We start from the raw sequence: 10,060 nt of genomic DNA, 5'->3' as shown, positions 1-10,060 counted from the left end.
CTCTTCGCTCCAGAGCATCTGCCCGATTGCCGACAGGCACCTCACCCTCACCGCCCTCCCTTCCCCCACCAGCTCCCCTCCCAGCTCCTCCTCGAACATGAGCTTGCAGTCTACTGCCTCCCCTTCTTCGTCCACTCCGTTACCTTGAACATGCTCCCGTGCCGCACGCTCCCTGTGCTCGTCAGCTCTGCAGCGACGCTGGTCCAATCCATCGTCCCCTCCCTGTTCGCGTTCAGGAGCTGCTGGACCAGCGCAGCCCAGCGCTCGAAGATGATGATGGCTTCCCCCATGGACCTGCGAGGGATGTGAGGAGAGGATGGAGGGGGAGGGAGGAGGGAGGAGGGAGGAGAGGAGGGGAGGAGGGAGGAGGGAGGAGGGAGGAGGGAGGAGGGAGGAGGGAGGAGGGAGGAGGGAGGAGGGAGGATGTAGGTGCGAGGGAGGGAGGAGGGAGAGAGATGAATACGGTAGATGCTGAATCAGTGCAGTTTCACTCCGAAGCATCTGGAGGTCATGCCCCCGCAAAGCGCGTACATCGGGATCTGGGGAGTCTTCCAGGTTGGGCTCTTGTGTTGACTGCCAGCCCACGAGGGAGTGACTCGACTGCTCCTTGCGCAGATGAGCTTCTGGAAGTCAGACAAGGCACTTGCCCTCGCGCTCCTGCCCGCATCAGCTTCTGAGGTCTGATGATCAGGTCATGGCCTTCAGCGACTACATGGACAGCACGGCCCTCGCCTACACCAACAGGCTCGGGGAGCAGGTACCTCTGGCTCCTCCCCTGTTGCCGGGATGAGGGGCATGCCAGGCATACTACGTCCTAGCAACAGGGCTGCTGGTGTCTCCAGCTGCTCTGCACCAGTACGCCGGGCTCGGGTGCTGCCGGGAGTGAGGAGGAGCTTGTTGGATGACCGAGACCGCAGGCCCTTCATGCACAGAGGCAACGAGATCATCATGGGAAGGAGGGAAGTGAACGGATTTAACTTGATAAGGTAGGAGGGGAGCAGTCAAGATTCCTTGTCAACTCCCTCGATCTCCGGACTGACTTGACGACGCTGGTCAGGGACGACGTGTTCTGCCCTGAAGCAAGCAAGTGGGACTGTGCGTCTGCCGCCGTGTGGCCGAGCTCTAGTAACCTGTCGTGCAGGCAACGAAATCTTTGAATGTGAGGGAGAGAAGTTGGAGGCATGAGGGCGGCTGCATGCTAGACCTCCAGGTGCGGTTGTTGAGCCTGTGACAGGTGTGGAGAGGACGGTTGCACCCGACATGTGAGATAGCGATCACGAGCATGAGGAACGGCGAGATGTCAGGTCGGAAGGTCGTTGAGAACTTGACATTGCACATGCGTCAGCGCTCGGGGGGAGGATGGAACAGAATAACAACAAGGGGGCAAGAGGGAGTTGTCGTCTCGTTTTGTGTATTTTAATCACAACGAAGTTCATAAATCATTTACAAGAAAGATACATCAAGAAGGAATGAAAGGACTTGCCGCACAGGTACTTAGAAGTCATGCTCCAGGCTGAAGCAATGGTTGCCCTGCCCTGTCTCCTTGTTGATTGATGACATCACTCCTGCCTTCTGGTAGTCTCCAACCCTCTTCTCGAAGAAGTTGGTCTTGCCTTGCAGCGAGATCATGTCCATCCACTCGAACGGATTGGAAACTTTGTACTGTCACCAACAGTCAGCATGACAAGCACAGTTGTCATCAGCAACGCTCTTCTCACCACTTTGGGCTGTCCAAGAGCGACGAGCAGCCTGTCCGCGACGAACTCGATATACTGGCTCATCAGCTGGGCGTTCATTCCGATGAGATCCACTGGCAAGGCCTCGGTAACGAACTGAGTCTCGCAGTCAACGGCCTCCGTGATGATCTGGGTAACCTGCGACGAGGTCAGCACTGAGGGTACGAGATTTTGACTCTTCGCACCTCCTCGGTGGAGAGCTTGTTCTCCAGCATGGAGTAGATGAGGCAAGCAAAGTCGGTGTGCAGTCCCTCGTCACGGCTGATGAGCTCGTTGGAGAAGCAAAGTCCGGGCATCAGACCTGAGGTCAAGGTCAACAAAGTCTTGCTAAGCACTGAGAGCGTTACCTCGCTTCTTCAACCAGAAGATGGCGCAGAAGCTGCCAGAGAAGAAGATTCCCTCAACGGCGGCAAACGCGACAAGGCGCTTCGCGAAGGAGCACTTCTCTCCCATCCACCGGATTGCCCAGTCCGCCTTCTTCATCACAGCTGGCACGGTCTCGATGGCCCTGAAGAGCTTGTCCTTCTCAACTGGGTCTCTGACGTAGGTGTCGATCAAGAGGCTGTACATCTCCGAGTGGATGTTCTCCATCGCAACTGGAACAACAAAGTCAGATGCACAGGAGTGGATCAACAGCATATCACTTTGGAACCCATAGAAGCAGCGAGCCTCAGGGATCTGAATCTCCGTGGAGAAGTTGCCAGCAAGGTTCTCGAGCACGATGCCGTCGCTGGCAGCAAAGAACGCGAGGACGTGCTTGATGAAGTGCTTCTCGTTGTCATTCAGCTTCTCCCAGTGGATCATGTCCTGGGAAAGATCGACCTCCTCCACAGTCCAGAAGCTTGCCTGCAAACCCCAAGAGCCAGTAAGGATCGCGCATCAGACTATCTTTATCGCACACTCCAACACACACCATTGTCACATTTTTTATCATGACGATATAAAGAACATGTCTTTGAACACTTCAGGGCCATCCAAATGCTAACACAGCAGCAACATTCGCTCCGACTCGTGCATGGGCCCTGCAGCCCATTCGTGCATGGCATTTGGGGGACAGCAACAACATGGTACAGAAAAGAGAAGGAGGTAGAGATCACCTCGTGTTTCTTGTACATCTCCCAGACAGCATGGTACTTGATGGGAAAGAGGACGAAACGGTTGGGATTCGGGGTCAAGAGCGGCTCTGCCATGGCGACTGTAGAATGGAGAGGGCTGGAGGGCCTTAAAGAAGGGCATCCACACGGGGGTGGGGTACATAAAACCAGGGTAGGGGTCATGGCACAATTTCCTGGGTGAGGTAGTGGATGAGGAGCTTGGGACTCTGACGGCAAGATGTCACTGCTGAGAGCGAAAAGGGGTGGGGTAATTTCAGTAAAAATAGTGGGTGGGGGTAATTGTATTACACCTGCTCATGCCACCTAAAAGAGGGTGGGTGTAACGTAATTGGATGGTAGGTGCTTACAAAAGGGGGTGGCGTTCAGGTTGATGGGTGGGGTAGTTTTGAATGGGAAAGAATGGGGTCCTTGGGAGTGGAGTGGCTGGGCGGGAAATTTAAAAGATTTTTAATAATCCTTAAAAATATAGTATATTTATGAATAAAACGTTTTATCTGTACCAAATAAATTACTAAATATTCTTTAGTATGCAAAACTCTCAGCTTAAAGTACCACTGACGTTTTCACAGGGATTCTGTACCATGTTAAACGAGACTTCCATAGCTTCCGTGAAAGGGGGTACGGACATTCAAGGGGGTAAAGGAGGTGGGAAAAGGGCTACCCCTTACATGTTCTGTAAGGGGTAGGGGGTTTATAAAAGATCTCTTAGGGGGTAGGGTGACGAGGGGCAGAATGGCGGGATTCGGAAGCCCTTAGGTATCGACAAGAGTCGCAAAAGTAAAAACTCTCAGTGACCGGCCAACTCCGGGAACTACATCCGATGATCCGGTCCGACCGGTCTTCGGAAGCCGCTGCCGCTTGAAGGTCCTCGACTCTCCTGATTGTCCTCGTACTGATTTTTAACTTAACTTTGAGTAAAGAAGCAGCCACCGTGCCGCCGCACCCTCCGGGGCCCGGCCGGGACTCCGTGACTCAGACCGGGCGGGGGGGCGCCGGGGGGGGCGGCGGGGGGGGCGCCGCGTCGCCTAGCACACGGTACTCCGTAGTACCGGGGGCCTGGGCCGGGCCGGGGGGCTAGCTGAGCGGCCGGAGGCTACCGCCGGGCTAAGCGGCCTCAAACAGGCTGCGGGCGCCTAACAAGTTCGCCTCAAGTTGCGCGGCGGCAGTGCGTCACTGGTCAGGCCAGTGCCCCCCGGCTGCACCCCCCCGGCCCACTCACGGTGCTGCCGCGCTTCAAGTCCTGGCACTTCCGTACGGTAGTACTCAGTGACTGAAGCGGCCTCGGACCTGCCGCAGGACTTTATTGAAGTCACTGGCCGACTCGGATTTCATTGGAGTCAGATTCGGAAGTCAGTATTGGAGGTCATGGGAGGGATGAGGGCCACACAGGTTCCAACTGCCAAGGGAACCTTCTGGGACTGTAATGCCGGGGGGTTCATAAATACGTGAGGGGTAGTCTGTAGTCGGGGGTTACATTTCGAAGGTAAAATAGGGGTATAGTCACAGGGAATATGGGGGTTCCAATTTACAAAGTAGGGTCATATTTCCGAGTCACACAGGAGAAGGAGGTGGGGTGGGGGATTGTGGGTGCTGCCGGTATGGCAGCCGGGGGGACGATGGAGGAGGTGGAGCAGCTGCTGGCAGAGGCTGAGCGCATGGAGCACGAGGGAAAGATGGGAGGAGAGGAAGAGGAGGAGGAAGAGGAGGAGGAAGAGGAGGAGGAAGAGGAGGAGGAGGCTGAAGAGGAAGCGGAAGAAGAAGAGGAAGAATTCGAAGACGACTTTGAGAGCGTGTCGGACAGCGACAGAGGATCGCAGCATGACATGCATGAGGGTCTTGCGTTCCATCAAATATCGTCGAACCGAGACCAATATGACTATGATGAGGAGTTTGAATCAGACACAGAGGAGAAGCAACAAGAGAAAGCATATCAGCCCTTGGTCGTTGATGAGAAGTTTCATAAGTTGGACGATACAGAGAAACGGCATGTGGTCATGGAGCAATTGCGGATGATTCAGTCAACATGGATGGTGGAGGGATCCATGCAGAAGAAGATCTACAAGGTTGCAGTCCACCAGATGGCACTATCATTGGTGGAGGATGTGCTGCAGGGGGTCTTCGATATCTTTGAAAGAGCATCAATCGAGAATGAAACTATGGAGTCAACCAGAGCTGGGCAGAACGCAAGGTTTCAACAGGTTCCGTTCTTATGATCACTTGATGATGGCACTGTGCTGACTCAGTTGCAGTTGAGAGATGCTGAGATACGAGTCTTGGAGACCAGAAAGCAAGCCCTGGAAGTTGAGAAGAAGAAGGAGGAGGATTGGAGGAGGGTCAATGAGAAGTATCGAGAGCGAGCCAGAGAGATGGCGAGGCTGCACAAACAAGCGATCAAGGCCAGGGAGGAGGACATAGCAAGTTACATCGAGAAGAGTAAAGGTGGTCAAGGCGAAGAAAGTTCAGTTTCCCTGCAAGTGTCGTTGCAGTCTGATCATAGTGACGAACGTGCAGGAGAAGGAAGCTGAGGTGGTCAAGGTCCGCAAGAACGTACAGGAAATCAAAGAAAAGACTGTGAAGAAGAGGAGCGAGCTTCTCGAGCTCATCACCACCAAGAAAGAAGAGGCCGAGTCTGCATCGGTCTTGATGCAGGAAGAAGTTCAGAGCAGAGAAGCATACCGCACCTTTCAGCAGGACGTTGCGGTGAAGCACATGGAGAAATTTCTGAGGCAACGAGAGGAGGGGAAGAAGCAGCAAAAGCAACAATTCCGCAAAGCCTTGCAAACAATCCAACTGGTTGATAAGGAGATTGAAAAGGCTGTGCGACGGAACAAGCATGCAAACAGCGATGTTCAGTTGAAGCACAGAAGGGATCAGAGTCAGAAGCTGAAGAAGATCAAAAGGCGGATGGGAAGTTCCGACTCAAGTCAGACGAGCAAACATCTGCAGATGTCTCTGAACTCCTACTTCAACTCATCTGTGAAGGAGGTGCATTTCCCCGAGATCAACAGCACCTCCTCCTCCGAGGAGGGGAACCAGAGCCTCGCTGAATACCTTGAGAGGAGCTACACAAAGCTGGTGAACGGGGGGAGCAAGGGCGTGAAGGCTCGTGATCTGTTCGAGACGCTCTTGAGCTTCGACAAGGCTGTGTCGAAGGAGAACTTGAAGTCCCTGGTGATCGACCTCAGCAACGGTCTCTGGCGCGTCCTGGATGACGAAAGTTTCGTTTCTGTGGGGGTTCGGGTGATGAGAATTCTGAGGAAAGGAAGCAAGGGAGGGGCAAGGGAGGAGCAGGAGCAGAGCTGCACGCAGAGATCGGAGGGAGACTTCAAATTCCCCAAGCCCGAGCTCGAGGCCCACCTGCAGGAGACGTGCAAGACGCAGGAAGGAGAGGCGATCGAGCTGGAGCAGCTGGCGCAGGAGGCGTCGGAGATCAAGAAGAGGAGGAGCAGGAAGAAAGCTGAGGTCAACGTGTCTGTCTCCGAGAGGAGCAACGTGAGACAGGCAGTGGAGCCGCAACCTGTCTCTGAGATGGGGTTCGGAGCGGTGGGATCGCATTCAACAGTCTCTCAGGTTCAGGAGGAGGCGGCAGCCAGCGAGGCAGCCACACGGGAGGAGGCTGAGGAGTCGAGGAGCACAGATGCCCCTCCGTTGTCCCTGCCCCCAGTGCGGCAAGCTCCCGTCCTCCCTTCTAAGGAACCTCTCAGTGTCATTGGCACAGGCGGGGAGGAGGAGGTGAAGCAGGAGACAGTCCCCCCGATCTCCAAGTTTACATTCAAACCGAAGGCAACGAAGCTGAGGCCGTTTTAGGCCGCCATGTTCTATAGCACACCATGCACACGTCATCTTGAATGAAATGAACACTCAAGTGAAGATGAAGACTGCACGCAACCCGCCTAGGGCACGACGGGGACTTGACACTCCTCGAGTGCCTGTGAGATGGGATCCATCACACTAGAGTCCAGCTCCAGCACCTGCAGGATAGTCAGAGATGAGGAGGAGGGGGAAGGGGAGGAGGGGGCGGGGAGAGGGGAGAAAGGAGAGGAGGAGGAGGAGGAGGAGGAGGAGGAGGAGGAGGAGGAGGAGGAGGAGGAGGAGGAGGAGGAGGAGGAGGAGGAAAGGGGGGGGGAGGAGCACATCGACGGACCTCCCGGATTATCCTCCTTCCTATTTCGTCGTTCTCGTTGGACCCTCGGAAGCGATCTTGGATGTCCCAAGACGCGTAGACGTTGATGTCCACCGAGGTGTGCGACGCTGTTGTGAAGGCAACTCGGGATGCCTGCGGAGGAGGATGAGGAGAAAGAGGAGGGTGAGAAGGGTGAGAAGGCGAGAAGATTCGGAGGGAGAAGTTGCTGCCGCACCTTCTGCACCATCAGCGACAAGTATCGCTGCATGAGCGACGTACAGGCCGATCCTAGTTGCATTCCTGCTCTACTTCAGCTCGCGTCCAGCTAGAAAAGGAGGGTTGAGAGAGGGGGTATTGCGGGGAAAGGGGAAGGGTCAACTCGCCTGGCACGACAGTGTACACGTCATCCATGCACGTGTAGTTGTGGGCGAGCTGGGAAATCTGCAGCAGGGGAAGTTGAGGAGGAGGGGCTGCAGCTGGGGGTGTGCTCACCGCTTGCTGGAAGTTCGCCTGGTCCTCTGAGCTGGGGGAGATGCCCAGCTCTGGAGGAGGATGAAGATGAGCAGGAGGCGTGTAGGGCAGAAGCGACTCACCGTCCTGGATTCTTGCTAGGACGGAGGGGAAAGACTTCCTGAGGGTTTGGTTGCAGCAGACCTGCCGCCTCTCCCGTCATGGCACCCTCAAACTCGCTGCAGCCTCCTGCACACCTGCGCCGAGAGCTGCGGGAGGGAGATGCGAGCACGAGCAAGGACCTGCGAGGAGGCGATGAGGAGAGGGGAGTGGGAGGGAAGCAGGTGCTTGGTGATGAACAGGTATCAACGTAGAAGGAGGAGGAGGAGAGACAACGATGATGGTAGTGCTGGCGGCATGAGAAGTGGCAGTAGTAGGAGGATGAGAACGGTGGGGCGTCGTACATGGAGACAGCGGCATGCGGAGGGGTAAGAGGAGGAGACGGGGAGGGGAGGGGGGAGGGAGTGGGGGGAAAGGAGATGCTGATTGTCACCTCCGGCGTCCATCCATCGGTGGTGCCATATGCTGACGTCCCGATCTGAACTTGGCAGGAGCCTCCTGGCAGGCAGATGGGCTGAACCAATCAGCTCCTCCTCCTCTTCCTCCTCCTCCTCCTTTTCTCCTTCATTCCCTTTCCTTCCTCTTTCCCGCCCCTCCCTACCTGCGAAAACTTCGGCTGCCAGTTCGTCTGCATGCCCGTGGTGATGCCGCCGCAGCTGTGATCGGCGACAGAAATGACCTGCAGAGACATGAACATGCGAAGAGGAAGAGGAGAGAAAAGGGAGGAAGGAGGGAAAGGAGGCAGGAGACAGGAGGAGGGGAAAGGAAGGAAGGAGGAGGGAGGGGGCGCGAGCGAGGGAGGAAGAAGCGGAGGAGACGTTGAGGAGGGAGGAGGTGAGGGAGTGTGCGGGCGACTGGAAGGGGAGGGAGGGGTTACCTCGATCTCGTGCCCGCTGGTGCGTTCTGCCTCGATGAAACGGTTCACAGCCTGAGCGGCATGAGCTGGGAAAATAACCCAGGGAACGGGCGAACCTCGAAGGCGTCGTTGTAGGCAAAAGTGTCAAAGGCAGCTGGAAGAAGAAAAAGGGTCAGCTGGAGTCTGCCGACGTGGCTCGAGACCTCCAGCCGCGTCGTTGCCGTGCAGCGCGTGATCGATACGCGATCCCTCGACCTGAACCTCAAACTTCAGGTCGCGGCTGCTGCTCACGAAGGAAGGAGGGTGTGTGCGTATGTGTACATCAGGAGGATGGAAAACTTTGACGAGAAGGAGGAGGAGGAGGAAACAAAGGTTTGCTAAGGGCATCGACCATGAGGCAGAACTTCTTGCCCGTTGCCTTGAGTCTCGTCAGCGCAGCCTCCGTCATCTCCCTGCGCGCGTGCGTCAAGAGAAGGGAGGGAGGGAGGAGGAGGAGTACGCAAGGGATGGCTGGCGACTTGATCCATGCACTCGAACCCGATCGACTTCATACCTGCAAGTGGCACAGACACATAAGAAGCTAAGCTATCTCCTCGTCCTCGTCCTCGTCCTCGTCCTCGTCCTCGTCCTCGTCCTCGTCCTCGTCCTCGTCCTCGTCCTTCTCATCCTCTTCTTCTCACCTCTTGACAACACTGTCCCCAGTTTCAGAGGAGGAACGTGATTTGGCCTCTTCCTGCTCCACAATCACACCTTGCTCCCGCTTCCTCCCTCCCACCCTCGCTCCCTGCCTGCTCACCGTCCATGGAGCTGCAGCAGAGGGTTCTTCTCCTCCTCCTCTCCTCCTGACTTCATCCCTGTTATGAAAACTTTCTCCTCCTCCACTGGCAAACGAGCCCCTCGACCCCCCGGCTCCTCTGCTAGCACCCTCGTGGCCATCTGCCCGGCCCGTACGCATCTCAGTCTGCCCTCTGATGCCTGGAAGAGAAGAGGAGGAAAGCACGGGGAGGAGGAGGAGGAGGAGGAGTAGGAGTAGGAGGAGGAGTAGGAGTAGGAGGAGGAGGAGGAGGAGGAGGGGTTGAAGGGCAGGTGTAGGTAGGGTAGAGAATAGACGCAAGGGAGGCAGGAGAGAGAATGAAAGAGACAAAAACAAGTTCATGTCAGCAAACCCTTGAGACGATAACACGCGAGACAAGAGAGGGAAGGGAGGGGAAGAGGAGAGGGAAGGGGAACAGGGGGAACGAATGAAGGAGCAGGAGCAAGAGCAAGAGGATGAATGAAATTTGGTATGAAGAGGCAGGAGATAACCTTGACGGAGTTGAGAAGGAAACTCTGAAAGACGACCTTGTTCTGTCGAGCTGCCTGAGCGAACAACACCTGGTAGACGCAGAGTGAGGGAAGAACAAGACAGAAGGAAGCGGAGGAGGGCTGGGAAGGGGAGGGGAGGGGAGGCGAGGAGAGGCGAGGCGAGGCGAGGCGAGGCGAGGCGAGGCGAGGCGAGGCGAGGAGAGGAGAGGAGAGGAGAGGCGAGGCGAGGAGAGGAGAGGAGAGGCGAGGCGAGGAGAGGAGGATCTTCTAAAGAAACAAGGCGCAGTGAAAGAGAGACCATGCTTTTCTTGCTTCTGGAAGCCAATCGACAGGCCGCCCGGAGGGGGTGACGCCG

At 56.2% G+C, this 10,060-nt stretch overlaps 4 protein-coding genes across 4 annotated transcripts in view; 2 read left to right on the top strand and 2 right to left on the bottom strand.

Moving 5' to 3' along the window:
* The window catches only part of GUITHDRAFT_161648 (hypothetical protein), a 3,791-nt gene extending 2,486 nt beyond the window's left edge, over positions 1-1,305 (top strand). Inside the window, exons 6-13 of the mRNA XM_005838140.1 lie at positions 485-555; positions 616-639; positions 692-757; positions 803-870; positions 918-986; positions 1,058-1,095; positions 1,142-1,159; positions 1,235-1,305. Of these exons, the coding sequence (XP_005838197.1) occupies positions 511-555; positions 616-639; positions 692-757; positions 803-870; positions 918-986; positions 1,058-1,095; positions 1,142-1,159; positions 1,235-1,266 (360 nt within the window). The 5' untranslated portion in view covers positions 485-510 and the 3' untranslated portion in view covers positions 1,267-1,305. The remainder of the gene's footprint in view (positions 1-484; positions 556-615; positions 640-691; positions 758-802; positions 871-917; positions 987-1,057; positions 1,096-1,141; positions 1,160-1,234) is intronic.
* A 189-nt stretch (positions 1,306-1,494) lies between these two features.
* Positions 1,495-2,926, bottom strand: GUITHDRAFT_66373 (hypothetical protein; the record flags this gene model as incomplete). Its single annotated transcript, XM_005838139.1, has 6 exons — positions 1,495-1,662; positions 1,719-1,874; positions 1,922-2,037; positions 2,084-2,332; positions 2,381-2,582; positions 2,834-2,926. 6 exons carry the CDS (start codon positions 2,924-2,926, stop codon positions 1,495-1,497), a joined length of 984 nt encoding a protein of 327 aa, XP_005838196.1.
* A 1,523-nt stretch (positions 2,927-4,449) lies between these two features.
* On the top strand, positions 4,450-6,658 carry GUITHDRAFT_103132 (hypothetical protein; the record flags this gene model as incomplete). The annotated part of the gene is made up of 3 exons (XM_005838138.1): positions 4,450-5,049; positions 5,101-5,290; positions 5,349-6,658. The coding sequence occupies 3 exons, from the start codon at positions 4,450-4,452 to the stop codon at positions 6,656-6,658; spliced, it is 2,100 nt and encodes a 699-aa protein (XP_005838195.1).
* An 86-nt stretch (positions 6,659-6,744) lies between these two features.
* Positions 6,745-10,060, bottom strand: part of GUITHDRAFT_103131 (hypothetical protein) — a gene marked incomplete at both ends in the record, with an annotated part of 4,374 nt that continues 1,058 nt past the window's right edge. The window contains 13 exons of the mRNA XM_005838137.1: positions 6,745-6,822; positions 6,996-7,127; positions 7,467-7,516; positions 7,568-7,628; positions 7,682-7,726; positions 7,978-8,058; positions 8,146-8,223; positions 8,422-8,472; positions 8,517-8,554; positions 8,604-8,655; positions 8,792-8,852; positions 9,081-9,133; positions 9,706-9,774. Coding sequence (XP_005838194.1) covers positions 6,745-6,822; positions 6,996-7,127; positions 7,467-7,516; positions 7,568-7,628; positions 7,682-7,726; positions 7,978-8,058; positions 8,146-8,223; positions 8,422-8,472; positions 8,517-8,554; positions 8,604-8,655; positions 8,792-8,852; positions 9,081-9,133; positions 9,706-9,774 — 849 coding nt within the window. The remainder of the gene's footprint in view (positions 6,823-6,995; positions 7,128-7,466; positions 7,517-7,567; positions 7,629-7,681; positions 7,727-7,977; positions 8,059-8,145; positions 8,224-8,421; positions 8,473-8,516; positions 8,555-8,603; positions 8,656-8,791; positions 8,853-9,080; positions 9,134-9,705; positions 9,775-10,060) is intronic.

The sequence above is a fragment of the Guillardia theta genome (assembly GCF_000315625.1).
Source record: "Guillardia theta CCMP2712 unplaced genomic scaffold GUITHscaffold_12, whole genome shotgun sequence".
Lineage (NCBI taxonomy): Eukaryota > Cryptophyceae > Pyrenomonadales > Geminigeraceae > Guillardia > Guillardia theta.
The sequence above is the reverse complement of the archived record's forward strand: the minus strand, read 5'-3'. Positions and strand labels throughout refer to the sequence as shown.